The sequence below is a fragment of the Eurosta solidaginis genome, chromosome X (genome assembly GCF_040869045.1).
Source record: "Eurosta solidaginis isolate ZX-2024a chromosome X, ASM4086904v1, whole genome shotgun sequence".
In the NCBI taxonomy this organism is placed as follows: domain Eukaryota; kingdom Metazoa; phylum Arthropoda; class Insecta; order Diptera; family Tephritidae; genus Eurosta; species Eurosta solidaginis.
Window position 1 is genome coordinate 95,354,242 of NC_090324.1, and position 20,630 is coordinate 95,374,871.

Consider the following 20,630-nt stretch of genomic DNA (forward strand, 5'->3'; position numbering starts at 1 on the left):
AAACTGACAGAATAAAGCCAGTCCCAGTCCTAGTCCTAGTTCCAGTCTCCGTCCCGCTACCGTGCAAAGTCCCAGTCGGTCCCTGGTCTACTAGCTGGAAACAATTATCGTAATAGTTATAATAATAAACCCAACGAATTACCAACCAAAGCCCGCCCAACCGACACAAGGGGCGTATCCGCATCACGCACGGATTTGTTTGCATCGACAGCTTAAAGTGCTCAGATGCAGAGAAGGACTCATCAGTTTTAAGCAAAATACATGTAAGACATTGTAAAATTATGATAGATTTTTTATTTGTATATATATATACTGTTTTTTTTTTTTTTTGGATGTGAAGAACAGTTATGTGTTGGAATAGTTATGTGTATGACTCCGAAGAGCTACTTATTAATTATTAAGGGAGGAAGCAACAGTTTTCTTAATGATGAAAACTGAGTCATAAATATCAAATGTAAAATGGTGAGATTTATAATTCTGACACAAACAGCGGAAAGGCTCAATTAATTTAAAATTGGTTTGACACTGCTTCAGAAAAAGAGGTGTTTGAAATATCTTAATGGCAGTTGTAGGAATTCTATATGTTGCTTTTTCTGGAGTGAAAGAACTCGAAGATATTAGTTCTATTTATTGAACTGCTCTAGCTTACGCTAGGTTGAAATGTTTCACATAATTGTGTTTAATAACAAACTTTCTTGCTCTGAGTTGCACCACTTTTTATTTCACGAGTCAGCTCAAAATTAAACCATAGCAATCCATGATTCAATTACTAGAGGTTTGTTCTCCAATTATGCCAGTACTTTGACACTCCCAAATTTAAAAATCTGGACGGGTTACTTTTACGAAGTACGGAAAACAGGTAATATTTCAGTCCCCTTCAGCGAAAATTGTTGTAGAAAAGTACATTAAGTAGTATATTAGAAATGATAATAAATTTGTAAACGACAACAGGTTTTGGGGGGAAATAATTAATTTTCTACTAAATATTTCGTGAATTGATAAGGTGTTAAGTTGGTTTGGTCATTCTTTCAGAATTCGTTTGAAGAATTTCGTTCAAAAATACACTATCTCAAAATTTGTTTCCAAAACTCTCTATATGAGCATAAGTTCAATGCATTTTGACATAAGAGGGACTTAATGAAAAGCATTCTGAGATAAGGCGTTCTTCAACCTAATTCTGATATGAGGCGTTTTTGTGACAAATCCTGAAATGGTAAATTATTAAAACATATTTTGAGATAGAACGATTTCGAACTGACAGGCGACATGGCGTCTACTCAGCCGAACTTAGAACTTTATATCCCGGCCTTGACTTTGACAGAAGAGCTAAGCTTTTGTACGGCCCTACTAAAAAGGGAGTGTTTACCTTTCTATTCTGAAATTTCGGAAAGCTCTTTTCCGTTTAAGTATTCATGGAAGTATTCCGGATAAGCCTTTAATTTTGAATATTCGGATTACGTTCGTTTGATACTACCTCATGAGGTCCGTCTTGAATGGAGACGAATGTTCCGAACATATGGAATGAATAAGTTAATATGCTCAATGAGTACATTTCGTTATGGCATCTCCATTATTTACTAATGCCATTTTTACGTGAATCGATTTACAAGTCGAGTTTTTGACGTTGGTTTAGGTTTTGTATATTTATAGGTTTACGAAAGTGCACGATTCCTTTGTGTCCGTAATATTCTAAAATTTCCTATGTTCAGCCACAACAACACTATGCACACATTCAGTCTATGTGAGGTCTTTATTGACCGGCCAGTTCAACCTAACCTATATTCAGCCACACTAGTAGATCAATATATTCATCATAAAATTAAAAAAAATTGTTCTAAGGAATTATGCAGTTTAGTACTTATCGGATATTTGTAAACTGATTGCTTCCTATTTCTACTACATACTAATAATTTAAATTTCGAAAAATAGCAAAGAAACAACACAGTTAATGGTTGTCAATTCGATTTGGGAGCAAAATGGCTGCAATTATCAAAAAGTTTGTCAGCTGAGCAAACCTCTTGTGATTGAATCATGAGAGCAATTTAGATCAAATTTTCTGCACCAGCTTTCTTGTTTGAGCAAAGAACAAGTTGTCAGGTGTCAAAAACAAAATTGAAATTATTGAACTAAAAACTCAAATAATACATATAAAAAGAAGTCAAATATAAAATATGCAAAATAAGAAATGAATTGAAGGCAATATTTTCGTAATTCAGTACATGTTATAAAGTATATGTAGGTTGCTCTAAAACATACATATGTGGAAAAAGTAAACATGTTATTTTACGTAACCCATAATAATGTTTTGTATATTGTTGCGCAATTTGCTCACGGACAGGTCTTTACTTAAGCAACATTTTTTTGCAGAACTCGATGGCCACCATTCAGATGAAAATGGTTCAACAGAAGGTGAGAATTCTAATGGCAGTATATCAAATACTGGAGCAAACGATGTGGATCAAGCACGCTTAGTACTTAAGCGTAAACTACAAAGAAATCGCACGTCATTTACAAATGAGCAAATAGATAGCTTAGAAAAAGGTAATGCTTTATATAAAACTAACTTTATATTTTTTTTTTTAAACGTGGTGTGTTTTGTTTCCATTCTGTAGAATTCGAACGAACCCATTATCCAGATGTGTTTGCTCGGGAACGTTTAGCAGGGAAGATAAGATTACCAGAAGCGAGAATACAAGTTTGGTTTTCAAATCGCCGTGCTAAGTGGAGACGGGAAGAAAAATTACGCAACCAGCAGCTAACCTCCAATTCTACTGCAAGTTCCCCAGCAACTACCAACAACAGCCCCAATAGCGTTGGTATATCTAGAAACACTAGTAATAACTCTCCGAACAATCATAGCCAAAGTAATTATATTATATGATGATGAATCATTTAGCAGATATGTATATATCTCGGTCTTTAGGTTATTCGACATCTTCAGCAGAATCAGCAACTTCAGGTGCCATAATTACACCATCACATATGTCTAATGATTCAGTGGTACCAGTAGCGGGTCCTACATCTTCCAGATTTGGTGGAAATCCTCCATCATATAACAAGAGGAGTGTCAGCTCTATGAATGTAAACATTACCCATGGAAGTGATTGTTCTACCGGACAAAACAACACTGAAATATTAGAATTTAATGCAGTTACTAGCTCATGTCATTCCAAAGGAGCTCCACACACTTACTACTTAGCGGCAAATAGTGGCCACTCCACACAAGCGAATGTAAGCAGCTCTATTGTTCCAACTTTATCACCGCGGCAACAATATAATGGCGGTTCTGCGAGCTCATTGGGGCCTATCTATCCTGCACTACACCATCACTCCAGTTTGTCCATAAGTGAGACATATAGGTGAGCTAAATCCGTATGTAAAATAAAACATATCAGAAGGATGTTATGATAACTTCTTAAATCTAAAAATGTAAACTACTCTGCAGCAGTCTATTTTATTTTAACTCATCATAATCACTTATTGGAGATTAACCCCTTAGAATTTATACTTTTCCCAGTTATTGATGTATAAAATCTTAAGCTTGTACTTCATAAAATACTAGCAAACCCGGCAGACATTACTTTGCCCTCTCTTTGGTTTACCTTATCCTTTTATTTACGCCTTCCTTTGGATTCCTCTTTCTCTGTGTCTCTTTCTCCCTTTTCATCTTTTCCCACACGTCTTACCCCGCTCCATCATCCCTCTCAATATTAACCTAATTCTATCTCAGTCTTTTTCTCCTTCCCTCTTTTCTCTTCTCTGTAGCTCTTCTTATTATTTTCCATCTCTTATTCCCAGTTCCAGTTACAGTCCTAGCCCAAGTCCAAGCCCAAATCCCACAACCAATCCCTGTTCTTTACCCAGCCCCAGTCGATCCATAGTCCATTTCTCGGACAAAAAAAAAATGTATTAAATAACAATCTAGGCAACGGGCTACATATAAACAAAATTTCAGTCAAATCCTAGCAGGAATAGAATTCGTTCGAATAAGTCGGTCCCTGGTCCACTTCCCAGAAATAAACTTCCAAGGAACACTCTCTAGGGCGCTGTCAAGCCATCCTGCAAAAAAACCAGTGTACGTAAATTAGAGGGGTCTTAAAAATTTGTTTTCCGCGAAAAGACTGTACCGCCCCACACATTATTCCTTTGTATGTAAGTAATAAAGTGTTTGCTGGCTAGGAGCTGCTTCGGCCGATAGATTAATAAAGAACAAGTAAGGAAGGCTAAGTTCGGGTGTAACCGAACATTACATACTCAGTTGAGAGCTGTGGAGACAAAGTAAGGGAAAATCACCATGTTGTAAAAAGAACCTAGGGTAACCCTGGAATGTGTTTGTATGACATGTGTATCAAATGGAAGGTATTAAAGAGTATTTTAAGAGGAAGTGGGCCATAGTTCTATAGATGGACGCCATTTAGGGATATCGCCATAAAGGTGGACCAGGCCTGACTCTAGAATTTGTTTGTACGATATGGGTATCAAATGAAAGGTGTTAATGAGTATTTTAAAAGGGCGTAGGCCTTAGTTCTATAGGTGGACGCCTTTTCGAGATATCGCCATAAAGGTGGACCAGGGGTGACTCTAGAATTTGTTTGTACGATATGGGTATCAAATGAAAGGTATTAATGAGTATTTTAAAAGGGCGTGGGCCTAAGTTCTATAGATGGACGCCGTTTCGAGATATGGCCATAAAGATGGACCAGGGGTGACTCTAGAATTTGTTTGTACGATATGGGTATCAAGCGAAAGGTGTTAATAAGTGTTTTAAAAGGGAGTGGGCCTTAGTTCTATAGGTGGACGCCTTTTCGGAATATCGTTATAAAAGTGGACCAGGGGTGACTCTAGAATGCGTTTGTACAATATGGGTATCAAATGAAAGGTGTTAATGAGTATTTTAAAAGGGCGTAGGCCTAAGTTCTATAGGTGGACGCCTTTTCGAGATATCGCCATAAAGGTGGACCAGGGGTGACTCTAGAATTTATTTTGTACGATATAGGTATCAAAAGAAAGGTATTAATGAGTATTTTAAAAGTGCGTGGGCCTAAGTTCTATAGATGGACGCCGTTTCGAGATATCGCCATAAAGATGGACCAGGGGAGACTCTAGAATTTGTTTGTACGATATGGGTATCAAACGAAAGGTGTTAATAAGTTTTTTAAAAGGGAGTGGGCCTTAGTTCTATAGGTGGACGCCTTTTCGGAATATCGTTATAAAAGTGGACCAGGGGTGACTCTAGAATGCGTTTGTACAATATGGGTATCAAATGAAAGGCGTTAATGAGTATTTTAAAAGGGCGTGGGCCTTAGTTCTATAGGTGGACGCCTTTTCGAGATATCGCCATAAAGGTGGACCAGGGGTGACTCTAGAATTTGTTTGTACGATATGGGTATCAAACGAAAGGTGTTAATGAGTATCTTAAAAGGACGTGGGCCTTAGTTCTATAGGTGGACGCCTTTTCGAAATATCGCCATAAAGGTGGACCAGGGGCGACTCTAGAATTTGTTTGTACGATATGGGTATCAAAAGAAAGGTGTTAATGAGTATTTTAAAAGGGCGTGGGCCTTAGTTCTATAGGTGGACGCCTTTTCGAGATATCGCCATAAAGGTGGACCAGGGGTGACTCTAGAATTTGTTTGTACGATATGGGTATCAAATGAAAGGTGTTAATGAGTATTTTAAAAGGGCGTGGGCCTTAGTTATATAGGTGGACGCCTTTTCGAAATATCGCCATAAAGGTGGACCAGGGGTGACTCTAGAATTTGTTAGTACTATATGGGTATCAAATGAAAGGTGTTAATGAGTATTTTAAAAGGGCGTTGGCCTTAGTTCTATAGGTGGACGCCTTTTCGAGATATCGCCATAAACGTGGACCAGGGGTGACTCTAGAATTTGTTTGTACTATATGGGTATCAAATGAAAGGTGTTAATGAGTCTTTTAAAAGGGCGTGGGCCTTAGTTCTATAGGTGGACGCCTTTTCGAAAAATCGCCATAAAGGTGGACCAGGGGTGACTCTAGAATTTGTTTGTACGATATGGGTATCAAATGAAAGGTGTTAATGAGTATTTTAAAAGGGCGTAGGCCTTAGTTCTATAGGTGGACGCCTTTTCGAAATATCGCCATAAAGGTGGGCCAGGGGTGACTCTAGAATTTGTTTGTACGATATGGGTATCAAATGAAAGGTGTTAATAAGTGTTTTAAAAGGGCGTGTGCCTTAGTTCTATAGGTGGACGCCTTTTCGAGATATCGCCATAAAGGTGGACCAGGGGTTACTCTAGAATTTGTTTGTACGATATGGGTATCAAATGAAAGGTGTTAATGAGTATTTTAAAAGGGTGTGGGCCTTAGTTCTATAGGTGGACGCCTTTTCGAAATATCGCCATAAAGGTGGACCAGGGGTGACTCTATTATTTGTTTGTACGATATGGGTATCAAATGAAAGGTGTTAATGAGTATTTTAAAAGGGCGTGGGCCTTAGTTTTACAGGTGGATGCCTTTTCGAGATATCGCCATAAACGTGGACCAGGGGTGACTCTAGGATTTGTTTGTACGATATGGGTATCAAATGAAAGGTGTTAATGAGTATCTTAAAAGGACGTGGGCCTTAGTTCTATAGGTGGACGCCTTTTCGAAATATCGCCATAAAGGTGGACCAGGGGCGACTCTAGAATTTGTTTGTACGATATGGGTATCAACTGAAAGGTGTTAATGAGTATTTTAAAAAGGAGTGGGCCTTAGTTCTATGTGTGGACGCCTTTTCGAGATATCGCCATAAACGTGGACCAGGGGTGACTCTAGAATTTGTTTGTACTATATGGGTATCAAATGAAAGGTATTAATGAGTATTTTAAAAGGGAGTGGGCCTTAGTTCTATGTGTGGACGCCTTTTCGATATATCGCCATAAACGTGGACCAGGGGTGACTCTAGAATTTGTTTGTACTATATGGGTATCAAATGAAAGGTGTTAATGAGTATTTTAAAAGGGAGTGGGCCTTAGTTCTATGTGTGGACGCCTTTTCGAGATATCGCTATAAACGTGGACCAGGGGTGACTCTAGAATTTGTTTGTACGATATGGGTATCAAATGAAAGGTGTTAATGAGTATTTTAAAAGGGCGTAGGCCTTAGTTCTATAGGTGGATGCCTTTTCGAAATATCGCCATAAAGGTGGACAAGGGGTGACTCTAGAATTTGTTTGTACTATATGGGTATCAAATGAAAGGTGTTAGTGAGTATTTTAAAAGGGTGTGGGCCTAAGTTCTATAGGTGGATGCCTTTTCGAGATATCGCCATAAACGTAGACCAGGGGTGACTCTAGAATTTGTTTGTACGATATGGGTATCAAATGAAAGGTGTTAATGAGTATCTTAAAAGGACGTGGGCCTTAGTTCTATAGGTGGACGCCTTTTCGAAATATCGCCATAAGGGTGGACCAGGGGCGACTCTAGAATTTGGTTGTACGATATGGGTATCAAATGAAAGGTGTTAATGAGTATTTTAAAAAGGAGTGGGCCTTAGTTCTATGTGTGGACGCCTTTTCGAGATATCGCCATAAACGTGGACCAGGGGTGACTCTAGAATTTGTTTGTACTATATGGGTATCAAATGAAAGGTGTTAATGAGTATATTAAAAGGGAGTGGGCCTTAGTTTTATAGGTGGACGCCTTTTCGGAATATCGTTATAAAAGTGGACCAGGGTTGACTCTAGAATGCGTTTGTACAATATGGGTATCAAACGAAAGGTGTTAATAAGTGTTTTAAAATGGAGTGGGCCTTAGTTCTATAGGTGGACGCCTTTTCGGAATATCGTTATAAAAGTGGACCAGGGGTGACTCTAGAATGCGTTTGTACAATATGGGTATCAAATGAAAGGTGTTAATGAGTATTTTAAAAGGGCGTGGGCCTTAGTTCTATAGGTGGACGCCTTTTCGAAATATCGCCATAAAGGTGGACCAGGCGCGACTCTAGAATTTGTTTGTACGATATGGGTATCAAATGAAAGGTGTTAATGAGTATTTTAAAAAGGAGTGTGCCTTAGTTCTATAGGTGGACGCCTTTTCGGAATATCGTTATAAAAGTGGACCAGGGTTGACTCTAGAATGCGTTTGTAAAATATGGGTATCAAACGAAAGGTGTTAATAAGTGTTTTAAAAGGGAGTGGGCCTTAGTTCTATAGGTGGACGCCTTTTCGGAATATCGTTATAAAAGTGGACCAGGGGTGACTCTAGAATGCGTTTGTACAATATGGGTATCAAACGAAAGGTGTTAATAAGTGTTTTAAAAGGGAGTGGGCCTTAGTTCTATAGGTGGACGCCTTTTCGGAATATCGTTATAAAGGTGGACCAGGGTTGACTCTAGAATGCGTTTGTACAATATGGGTATCAAACGAAAGGTGTTAATAAGTGTTTTAAAAGGGAGTGGGCCTTAGTTCTATAGGTGGACGCCTTTTCGGAATATCGTTATAAAAGTGGACCAGGGGTGACTCTAGAATGCGTTTGTACAATATGGGTATCAAACGAAAGGTGTTAATAAGTATTTTAAAAGGGCGTGGGCCTTAGTTCTATAGGTGGACGCCTTTTCGAAATATCGCCATAAAGGTGGACCAGGCGCGACTCTAGAATTTGTTTGTACGATATGGGTATCAAATGAAAGGTGTTAATGAGTATTTTAAAAAGGAGTGTGCCTTAGTTCTATAGGTGGACGCCTTTTCGGAATATCGTTATAAAAGTGGACCAGGGTTGACTCTAGAATGCGTTTGTAAAATATGGGTATCAAACGAAAGGTGTTAATAAGTGTTTTAAAAGGGAGTGGGCCTTAGTTCTATAGGTGGACGCCTTTTCGGAATATCGTTATAAAAGTGGACCAGGGGTGACTCTAGAATGCGTTTGTACAATATGGGTATCAAATGAAAGGTGTTAATGAGTATTTTAAAAGGGCGTGGGCCTTAGTTCTATAGGTGGACGCCTTTTCGAAATATCGCCATAAAGGTGGGCCAGGGGTGACTCTAGAATTTGTTTGTACGATATGGGTATCAAATGAAAGGTGTTAATAAGTGTTTTAAAAGGGCGTGTGCCTTAGTTCTATAGGTGGACGCCTTTTCGAGATATCGCCATAAAGGTGGACCAGGGGTGACTCTAGAATTTGTTTGTACGATATGGGTATCAAATGAAAGGTGTTAATGAGCATTTTAAAAGGGCGTGGGCCTTAGTTCTATAGGTGGACGCCTTTTCGAAATATCGCCATAAAGGTGGACCAGGGGTGACTCTAGAATTTGTTTGTACGATATGGGTATCAAATGAAAGGTGTTAATGAGTATTTTAAAAGGGCGTGAGGGAGGCCTTAGTTCTACAGGTGGATGCCTTTTCGAGATATCGCCATAAACGTGGACCAGGGGTGACTCTAGGATTTGTTTGTACGATATGGGTATCAAATGAAAGGTGTTAATGAGTATCTTAAAAGGACGTGGGCCTTAGTTCTATAGGTGGACGCCTTTTCGAAATATCGCCATAAAGGTGGACCAGGGGCGACTCTAGAATTTGTTTGTACGATATGGGTATCAACTGAAAGGTGTTAATGAGTATTTTAAAAAGGAGTGGGCCTTAGTTCTATGTGTGGACGCCTTTTCGAGATATCGCCATAAACGTGGACCAGGGGTGACTCTAGAATTTGTTTGTACTATATGGGTATCAAATGAAAGGTATTAATGAGTATTTTAAAAGGGAGTGGGCCTTAGTTCTATGTGTGGACGCCTTTTCGAGATATCGCCATAAACGTGGACCAGGGGTGACTCTAGAATTTGTTTGTACTATATGGGTATCAAATGAAAGGTGTTAATGAGTATTTTAAAAGGGAGTGGGCCTTAGTTCTATGTGTGGACGCCTTTTCGAGATATCGCCATAAACGTGGACCAGGGGTGACTCTAGAGTTTGTTTGTACGATATGGGTATCAAATGAAAGGTGTTAATGAGTATTTTAAAAGGGCGTAGGCCTTAGTTCTATAGGTGGACGCCTTTTCGAAATATCGCCATAAAGGTGGACCAGGGGTGACTCTAGAATTTGTTTGTACTATATGGGTATCAAATGAAAGGTGTTAATGAGTATTTTAAAAGGGTGTGGGCCTAAGTTCTATAGGTGGATGCCTTTTCGAGATATCGCCATAAACGTAGACCAGGAGTGACTCTAGAATTTGTTTGTACGATATGGGTATCAAATGAAAGGTGTTAATGAGTATTTTAAAAGGGAGTGGGCCTTAGTTCTATAGGTAGACGCCTTTTCGGAATATCGTTATAAAAGTGGACCAGGGTTGACTCTAGAATGCGTTTGTACAATATGGGTATCAAACGAAAGGTGTTAATAAGTGTTTTAAAATGGAGTGGGTCTTAGTTCTATAGGTGGACGCCTTTTCGAAATATCGCCATAAAGGTGGACCAGGCGCGACTCTAGAATTTGTTTGTACGATATGGGTATCAAATGAAAGGTGTTAATAAGTGTTTTAAAAGGGAGTGAGCCTTAGTTCTATAGGTGGACGCCTTTTCGGAATATCGTTATAAAAGTGCACCAGGGTTGACTCTAGAATGCGTTTGTACAATATGGGTATCAAACGAAAGGTGTTAATAAGTGTTTTAAAAGGGAGTGGGCCTTAGTTCTATAGGTGGACGCCTTTTCGGAATATCGTTATAAAAGTGGACCAGGGTTGACTCTAGAATGCGTTTGTACAATATGGGTATCAAACGAAAGGTGTTAATAAGTGTTTTAAAAGGGAGTGGGCCTTAGTTCTATAGGTGGACGCCTTTTCGGAATATCGTTATAAAAGTGGACCAGGGGTGACTCCAGAATGCGTTTGTACAATATGGGTATCAAATGAAAGGTGCTAATGAGTATTTTAAAAGGGCGTGGGCCTTAGTTCTATAGGTGGACGCCTTTTCGAAATATCGCCATAAAGGTGGACCAGGGGCGACTCTAGAATTTGGTTGTACGATATGGGTATCAAATGAAAGGTGTTAATGAGTATTTTAAAAAGGAGTGGGCCTTAGTTCTATGTGTGGACGCCTTTTCGAGATATCGCCATAAATGTGGACCAGGGGTGACTCTAGAATTTGTTTGTACGATATGGGTATCAAATGAAAGGTGTTAATGAGTATTTTAACAAGTAAGGAAGGTTAATTTCCGGTGTAACCGAACATTATATACTCAGTTGAGAGCTATGGTGACAACATAAGGGAAAATAACCATGTAGGAAAATGAACCGAGGAAAACCCTGGAATGTGTTTGTATGACATGCGTATCAAACGAAAGGCATTAAAGGTATTTTATGAGGGAGTGGGCCATAGTTCTACAGGTGGACGCCATTTAGGGATATAGCCATAAAGGTGGATCAGGGTTGACTCTAGAATGCGTTTGTACGATATGGGTATCAAATGAAAGATGTTAATGAGTATTTTAAAAGGGAGTAATCCTTAGTTCCATAGGTGGACGCCGTTTCGAGATATCGCCATAAAGGTGGGCCAGGGGTGACCCTAGAATTTGTTTGTACAATATGGGCATCAAACGAATGGTGTTAATGAGTATCTTAAAAGGGAGTGGGCCTTAGTTCTATAGGTGGATGCCGTTTCGAAATATCGCCATAAAAGTGGACCAGGGGTGACTCTAGAATGTGTTTGTACGATATGATTTATCAAATTAAAGGTATTAATGAGGGTTTTAAAAGGGAGCGGTGGTTGCTGCATAGGTGGTCGCCTTTTCGAAATATCGCCATAAAGGTGGACCAGGGGTGACTCTAGAATGCATTTGTACGATATGGGTATCAAATGAAAGGTGTTAATGAGTATTTTAAAAGGCAGTAATCCTTAGTTCCATAGGTGGACGCCGTTTCGAGATATTGCCATAAATATGGACCAGGGGTGACCCTAGAATTTGTTTGTACAATATGGGTATCTAAAGAAAGGTGTTAATGAGTATTTTAAAAGGGAGTAATCCTTAGTTCCATAGGCGGACGCCGTTTCGAGATATCGCCATAAAGGTGGCCAGGGGTGACCCTAGAATTTGTTTGTACAATGTGGGCATCAAACGAAAGGTGTTAATGAGTATTTTAAAAGGGAGTGGGCCTTAGTTCTATAGGTGGACGCCGTTTCGAAATATCGCCACAAAGGTGGACCAGGGGTGACTCTAGAAGGTGTTTGTACGATATGGGTATCAAATTAAAGGTATTAATGAGGGTTTTAAAAGGGAGTGGTGGTTGATGTATAGGTGGTCGCATTTTCGTGATATCGCCATAAAGGTGGACCAGGGGTGACCCTAGAATTTGTTTGTACAATATGTGTATCAAAAGAAAGGCGTTAATGAGTATTTTAAAAGGGAGTAATCCTTAGTTCCATAGGTGGACGCCGTTTCGAGATATAGCCATAAAGGTGGAGCAGGGGTGACCCTAGAATTTGTTTGTACAATATGGATATCAAAAGAAAGGTGCTAATGAGTTTTTTAAAATGGAGTAATCCTTAGTTCCATAGGTGGACGCCGTTTCGGGATATCGCCATAAAGGTGGGCCAGGGGTGACTCTAGAATTCGTTTGTGCAATATCGGTATCAAACAAAAGGAGTTAATGAGTATTTTAAAAGGGAGTGGGCCTTAGTTCTATAGGTGGACGCCTTTTCGAGGTATCGCAATAAAAGTGGACCAGGGGTGACTCTAGAATTCGTTTTTGCAATATGGGTATTAAACAATCGCCATAAAGGTGGGCCAGGGGTGACTCTAGAATTCGTTTGTGCAATATGGGTATCAAACAAAAGGAGTTAATGAGTATTTTAAAAGGGAGTGGGCCTTAGTTCTATAGGTGGACGCCTTTTCGAGGTATCGCAATAAAGGTGGACCAGGGGTGACTCTAGACTTAGTTGGTGCGATATGGGTATCAAATGAAAGGTGTTAATGAGTATTTTTAAAAGGGAGTGGGCCTTCGTTCTATAGGTGTTCGCCTTTTCGAGATATCGCCATAAAGGTGGACCAGGGGTGACTTTAGAATATGTTTGTACGATATGGATATCAAATGAAAGGTGTTAATGAGTATTTTAAAAGGTCGTGGGGCTTAGTTCTATAGGTGGACGCCTTTTCGAGATATCGCCATAAAGGTGGACCAGGGGTGACTCTAGAATGAGTTTGTACGATATGGGTATCAAATTAAAGGTATTAATGAGAGTTTTAAAAGGGAGTGGTGGTAGTTGTATATGTGAAGGCGTTTTCCAGATATCGACCAAAATGTGGACCAGGGTGACCCAGAACATTATCTGTTGGATACCGCTAATTTATTTATATATGTTATACCTGCCAAGATTTTAAGGGTTTTTTATTTCGCCCTGCAGAACTTTTTCATTTTCTTCTACTTAATATGGTAGGTGTCACAACCATTTTATAAAGTTTTTTCTAAAGTTATATTTCGCGTCAATAAAACAATCCAATTACCTTACCATGTTTCATCCCTTTTTTCGTATTTGGTATAGAATTATGGCATTTTTTCATTTTTCGTAATTTTCGATATCGAAAAAGTGAGTTCAAGTAAGCACGTGAACTAAGTTCATTAAAGATATGTCGATTTTTGCTGAAGTTATCGTGTTAACGGCCATGCGGAAGGACAGACGGACGACTGTGTATAAAAACTGGGCGTGGCATCAACCGATTCCGCCCCTTTTCACAGAAAACAGTTAACGTCATAAAATCTATGCCCCTACCAAATTTCAAAAGGATTGGTTAATTTTTGTTCGACTTATGGCGTTAAAAGTATCCTAGACAAATTAAATGAAAAAGGGCGGAGCCACGCCCATTTTGAAATTTTCTTTTATTTTTGTATTTTGTTGCACCACATCATTACTAGAGTTGAATGTTGACATAATTTACTTATATACTATAAAGATATTAAATTTTTTGTTAAAATTTTACTTTAAAAAAAATTTTTTTTAAAAGTGGGCGTGGTCCTTCTCCGATTTTGCTAATTTTTATTAAGCGTACATATAGTAATAGGAGTAAAGTTCCTGCCAAATTTCATTATGCTATCTTCAACGACTGCCAAATTACAGCTTGCAAAACTTTTAAATTACCTTCTTTTAAAAGTGGGCGGTGCCACGCCCATTGTCCAAAATTTTACTAATTTTCTATTTTGCGTCACAAGTTCAACTCATCTACCAAGTTTCGTCGCTTAATCTGTCTTATGTAATGAATTATCGCACTTTTTCGGTTTTTCGAAATTTTCGATATCGAAAAAGTGGGCGTGGTTATAGTCCGATTTCTTTCATTTTAAATAGCGATCTGAGATGAGTGCTCAGGAACCTACATACCAAATTTCATCAAGATACCTCAAAATTTACTCAAGTTATCGTGTTAACGGACGGACGGACGGACGGACATGGCTCAATCAAATTTTTTTTCGATCCTGATTATTTTTATATATGGAAGTCTATATCTATCTCGATTCCTTTATATATGTACAACCAACCGTTATCCAATCAAACTTAATATACTCTGTGAGCTCTGCTCAACTGAGTATAATAACAAGTAAGGAAGGTTAAGTTCGGGTGTAACCGAACATTACATACTCAGTTGAGAGCTATGGTGGAGCTTTTCGAGATATCGCCATAAACGTGGACCAGGGGTGACTCTAGAATTTGTTTGTACGATATGGGTATCAAATGAAAGGTGTTAATGAGTATTTTAAAAGGGCGTAGGCCTTAGTTCTATAGGTGGACGGACGCCTTTTCGAAATATCGCCATAAAGGTGGACCAGGGGTGACTCTAGAATTTGTTTGTATTATATGGGTATCAAATGAAAGGTGTTAATGAGTATTTTAAAAGGGTGTGGGCCTAAGTTCTATAGGTGGATGCCTTTTCGAGATATCGCCATAAACGTAGACCAGGAGTGACTCTAGAATTTGTTTGAACGATATGGGTATCAAATGAAAGGTGTTAATGAGTATTTTAAAAGGGAGTGGGCCTTAGTTCTATAGGTGGACGCCTTTTCGGAATATCGCTATAAAAGTGAACCAGGGTTGACTCTAGAATGCGTTTGTACAATATGGGTATCAAACGAAAGGTGTTAATAAGTCTTTTAAAATGGAGTGGGCCTTAGTTCTATAGGTGGATGCCTTTTCGGAATATCGTTATAAAAGTGGACCAGGGGTGACTCTAGAATGCGTTTGTACAATATGGGTATCAAATGAAAGGTGTTAATGAGTATTTTAAAAGGGGGTGGGCCTTAGTTCTAAAGGTGGACGCCTTTTCGAAATATCGCCATAAAGGTGGACCAGGCGCGACTCTAGAATTTGTTTGTACGATATGGGTATCAAATGAAACGTGTTAATGAGTATTTTAAAAAGGAGTGTGCCTTAGTTCTATAGGTGGACGCCTTTTCGGAATATCGTTATAAAAGTGCACCAGGGTTGACTCTAGAATGCGTTTGTAAAATATGGGTATCAAACGAAAGGTGTTAATAAGTGTTGTTTAGGCCCAAGGCCTAAATTTTACTTGATTGACGGCGCCCCTCCCTAACGTTTTAATAAGATTTCCAGCCACCCACACTCACGCCGCATTTGTGTGCATGCATGCACATGCATGCGTTTCATACGCATGCACGTGTGTGTGCAGGTTGTCAGCACCCATGCACGTATATGTGGGGGCTGTTGTGTGTGTGGCTTTTTTCCCCTCCTTAATACTAGAGGACTTTTTCGCGGATTAGCGGTTGACCTCAACGGGATAACCGGCCTCTTTTTCGATCGACCGCCAACCAGCACACATCGCCGAGTATCACCGTCATCATTTTTACACTCAAAGGTAATATTGTATCCTTATATATATTTCCCTACACTCTAATTAAAACACTATTATAAAGAGGAAATCCAAACGCACTCAGGCCGAACATTGGTCCTCCTCACCAGGAACTAAAAGCGCCTCTTTATATATAGAGTCCACAACACAGCACATTTTGCCTACTAGACAATTTGCCGAAGGATTTTGCCTACAAAAAATTTATTTGCCACAGCAGATCACAGCAGCCAAAAATTGACAAGGAAAAAGTTGGAGTTTTTATATTGTACATAGGTGACCAGAGCCACAGCGTATTCGCCAACCACAGCACAGCACAATCAAATTTTCTTACGACAAACTAAGAAGTAAGTGTTATATTTCTTGCCACTTTTTTTTTGAGTGTTGTTTTTTTTTTTTTTTGCAAAATAAAAAAAAAACCCCGTGCAGTGCGCGAAAAATTGAAAGTAGAAGCGAAAACAGTGAAGTGATTTAGTGAGCACCACTTTAGTTTTCTAATTTCAAAGGTTAAATCACTCGGTTTGTTAGCCTTTATTTTCAGTCCTTGTGATTATCTGGTCTATCCCCCCACCAGTGGTAAGGTTTTCCAGACACAACACAAGGAAGAGGGCAACCTAACCTCACTTTCCGCACCATACTAAATAGGTTTTTGTTGTTTTTTTTGTACTTCACAAACACGAAATTAAGTTCACTTTAATTAATTAATCCGGTGCTCACTTCACTTTTTAAACACTTTTTACACTTTTTGGCGCTTGTTTTGCAATATCGCACGCATTTTTTCACTTTCACCAAAATACACCCATTATTTGTGGAGGTGGCGAGAGGTCCCCTTTTTTGCTGTTGCCGTTGAGACAAAAAGTCTGTAAATTAAACCTTTTTTCTGTTGTCGCTGCTGTGACAAAAAGTCCATAAAACAAACCCTTTTCGTCGTCGCTACCAAGACAAAAAGTCTGCAATAAACAAAATAAATAATAAACTCGAAGTTCAATAGTTTTTATTTAGGGCTGGGCAGGCATATTAACTCAGAATAGTTCTATTTTTCTAATCGGAAATTTTCTCGTTAATAAACGTAAATAAAACAATGGAAACCTACATCCGTTTAGCAGAATCAATCGCAGAGTTTGATAAAGATTACAGCCTTATTCCGGAGAGCGACCATAGCAAACACACCCTTGCAGGAAGAGTTGCGGCTCTTGTGGAAGAAGGTAAAGTCTGCGTTTGATTCGCTATTGGGATCTGATGAGGTGTCAGCGGATGACGTTATGGCGATCAGAAAGAAGCAAAAGGCAGCATACGCAATCTACGTGCGATGTTCAGCGTCTATATCTGCTGAGGCAGAAAAATACAAGAAGGATGAAAAGAACGTCAACCCTGAGCAAGAACCTCATGCGCATAAAATTCGCCTCCCTGCTTGCGACACGGAAATTTTTAAAGGGGATTATCTGTCTTGGCCAGCTTTTCGCGACCTGTTCACGGCAATATATATAAACAATTCTAGTTTGAAAGGGGTGGAAAAGTTATTCCATCTCAATAACAAAACGCAGGGCGAAGCAAAAGATATCGTAAAAAAATGCCCTCTCACAAATGAAGGTTTCGAGATGGCCTGGAAAAACTTGTGTGAAAGATACGAAAACAAACGTATCTTAGTTAACACACAACTACAAATTTTATTTAACTTAAAAAAGGTAGAAAGTGAGTGTGGCAGTTCAATAAAAAAGCTGCAAAATGATATAAATAATTGTATTTCGTCCCTCAAATGCCACAAAATTGACACTTCCAATTGGGATGCAATCCTGACCTATCTATGCTCAACCAAGTTACCAGAGAGCACGCTGGCTCTTTGGGAGCAAAGTATAGACCATAAAATGGACATATCCAAGTGGGAGGATATGGATAAATTCCTGTCTAATCGGTTTCAGACACTTGAAACAGTGTCTGGTTTTACAGGGCATGCCACTTCGAAAGTGCAAAAACCAAACGCGTCCCGACAATCAACGGAACCCCCTACGAAAAGACTTGGTGCTTTTCAAACGAAAGTATCCAAGCAAACAATAAAATCAATTTGTAAAATGTGTAAATCCCCTGAACACAGATTACGCAACTGTTCACGCTTCTGCGAGTTAACCCCAGTAGAAAGGATTAAATTTATAAAATCCACAAGTGGCTGCCTGAATTGCTTATCCCCAGGACACACCGTGACGAAGTGCACCAGTTCCTACAACTGTTCCAAGTGCCATTCTCGTCACCACACGCTCCTACATGCGGATACATCTCAGCACACGGCTGTACGCAATCCTTTCAAAGATGCGGATAATATCCCAACAACTTCGGCACAGGCGCGACAATCTGCGAACCAGAATGTAAAATCCTGTCATGCCAATTCCAGCACAGGCGTGCTATTAGGAACTGCTCGCGTACACATTCGCCATAATGGTACCGACTTCTCCGCACGGGCATTAATTGATTCAGGGTCTGAATGTTCCTTTATAACTGAAAGACTGAAACGCAGAATCAATTTGCCAGCGAGAAAAATGCATGCCCAAGTTTCAGGCATCACAAATTCGGTGTCAGCTCAGGTGAAAGAAGCATCCAAAATTGAATTACGTTCACCCGTGGATGCCTGCTTCAGCCTGACTACACCCGTTCTAGTCCTAGCCAAACTCACTGGAAATCTTCCATCCTGCCATATCAACGCTATGACTATGCAGGCATTCCCACACTTGGTTTTGGCAGACAAGAGGTTCTACATCAACGAAGACGTAGACCTCATACTTGGAGGAGACATATATCCCCAGATTATACTGAGCGGTCTGAAAAAGAATGTACTAAATACACTTTTGGCCCAAGGGACAGTGTTCGGTTGGATACTAACCGGTCGCATCGAAGCACCGAGTCCAACGAAGAGCATCATGTCATTCTACAAAGAGGTTGCGTTGGACAACCAATTAAAAGCTTTCTGGGTGGTAGAAAATGTTCCCAAAAACAAAATGCTTAATGAAGAAGAAAGGTATTGTGAACAATTATTTAAGGACACAACAAAACGTGATGAAAGTGGAAGATATACAGTCTCGCTACCATTCAGGCAGGATTACCCTGAGAAGATTGCATTAGGACCGTCTCTAAAGCGCGCATGTTCACAATTCTTCAGAAATGAGGGGCGATTACTGAAAAACCAAGAGTTAGGGAAAGAGTATGTTCGGGTGTTATCCGAATACGAAACGCTTGGACATATGAGAAAAATTAAAAATAATGTACCATCCGACGATTCGGATAATTATTTCCTGCCCCACCACGCCGTTGTAAAGGTGGAAAGTACCACTACCAAGGTGCGCGTCGTCTTCAACGCGTCAAGTCCGACAGCAAATGGCATTAGTCTAAACGACATACTCCACCCAGGTCCAGTACTCCAAGCAGACTTGCCTATTTTAATTTTACGTTGGCGACTGTATCGCTTTGTCTTTAATAGTGACATAGAAAAGATGTATAGGCAAATTTGGGTGACCGATAATCACGCCAAATTTCAAAGAATTGTCCATCGAACATCCCCCAACGAACCCATCAGTCTTTACGAACTAAAGACTGTCACATTTGGTGTAAACTGCGCCCCCTACCTCGCGATACGGTCACTTCTATAATTGGCTAATGATGTAGAAAATACCCACCCAATAGCATCGGGTATATTACGCGAAAGTATGTATGTCGACGACGTTTTATCTGGAGGGCATACAATAGCGTCAACTATCAAAGCAAGGAACGAGATTCGCGAAGCATTACACTCAGCTGGCTTTCCATTGCGCAAGTGGACATCCAATTGTGAGGAAGTCCTTCAGGACATCCCCAAAACGGATTTGCTCTGCGAGGACTTCCTAGCGTTTGAAGAGGCTAGCTCGGTGAAGGCACTCGGAATACGATGGAATGCGCATTCAGACATGTTTTACTTCACCGCAGGAGTTTTAGAGAAGGGCGAGAACATCAACAAACGCGCAATCCTATCCGCTTTAGCCAAACTTTTCGACCCTTTAGGCTGGCTTGCACCAATGGTCATAGTAGCAAAAATATTAATGCAGAATATTTGGTTAGAAGGCACCGGATGGGATGAGCCTGTCTCACCAAATACATTAGAACGGTGGAAAACCTTCACCCAACACTATGGCGAAATAGATAACATACGGATACCGCGGTGGGTAAATTTTTCCCCGGAAGGCGAAATAGAAATCCACGGCTTCTGTGACGCTTCCGAGAAAGCATATGCTGCAGCGATATATATGCGCGTAAAAGGAGACGATCAGGTTTTCATTCACTTACTCCTAGCAAAAACCAGAGTAGCTCCAGTGAAAACCATCTCGCTACCACGTTTAGAACTCTGCGGCGCCGTGCTTCTCGCAGAAATGATGGAATCAATATTCCGAAATATTCATTTGGGACCCGTAAAAGTTCACCTCTGGACGGATTCAACCATCGTACTCGCATGGATAAGAAAGCCGCCCTGTTCCTGGTCAACCTTCGTCGCACACCGAATCACTAAGATCATCGATATGGTCGGTAGCAAGGACTGGTTTCACGTGGACTCGGAATCTAATCCAGCGGATCTAGGAAGCAGAGGACTACTTGCATCAGAGTTGACCAACAATTCGTTGTGGTGGCAGGGACCTTCTTGGCTGCAAGAAGACAATTCCCACTGGCCAGCACAAGAGACCGAATACAAAACGTCCGTTGAGGAAAAGAGGGCACAAACATATGCCACGACAAGGGTAGATCATGTAGATATTCTCGATCGTTTTTCAAATTTACCCAGGGCTTTGAAGGTTCTATCCTATGTTAGGAGATTTTA

At 39.9% G+C, this 20,630-nt stretch overlaps 1 protein-coding gene across 15 annotated transcripts in view; it reads left to right on the forward strand.

Moving 5' to 3' along the window:
• Nucleotides 1–20,630, forward strand: part of ey (eyeless) — a 2,912,801-nt gene that overhangs the window by 2,093,516 nt on the left and 798,655 nt on the right. For all 15 annotated transcript variants that reach the window (XR_010947866.1, XR_010947867.1, XM_067758165.1 and 12 more), the window contains 3 exons: nucleotides 2,368–2,541; nucleotides 2,613–2,864; nucleotides 2,924–3,359. Coding sequence is in view for 13 of the 15 variants with exons in the window: in XM_067758165.1 (XP_067614266.1) it covers nucleotides 2,368–2,541; nucleotides 2,613–2,864; nucleotides 2,924–3,359 (862 nt within the window). In the remaining 2 variants the exon portion in view is untranslated. The remainder of the gene's footprint in view (nucleotides 1–2,367; nucleotides 2,542–2,612; nucleotides 2,865–2,923; nucleotides 3,360–20,630) is intronic.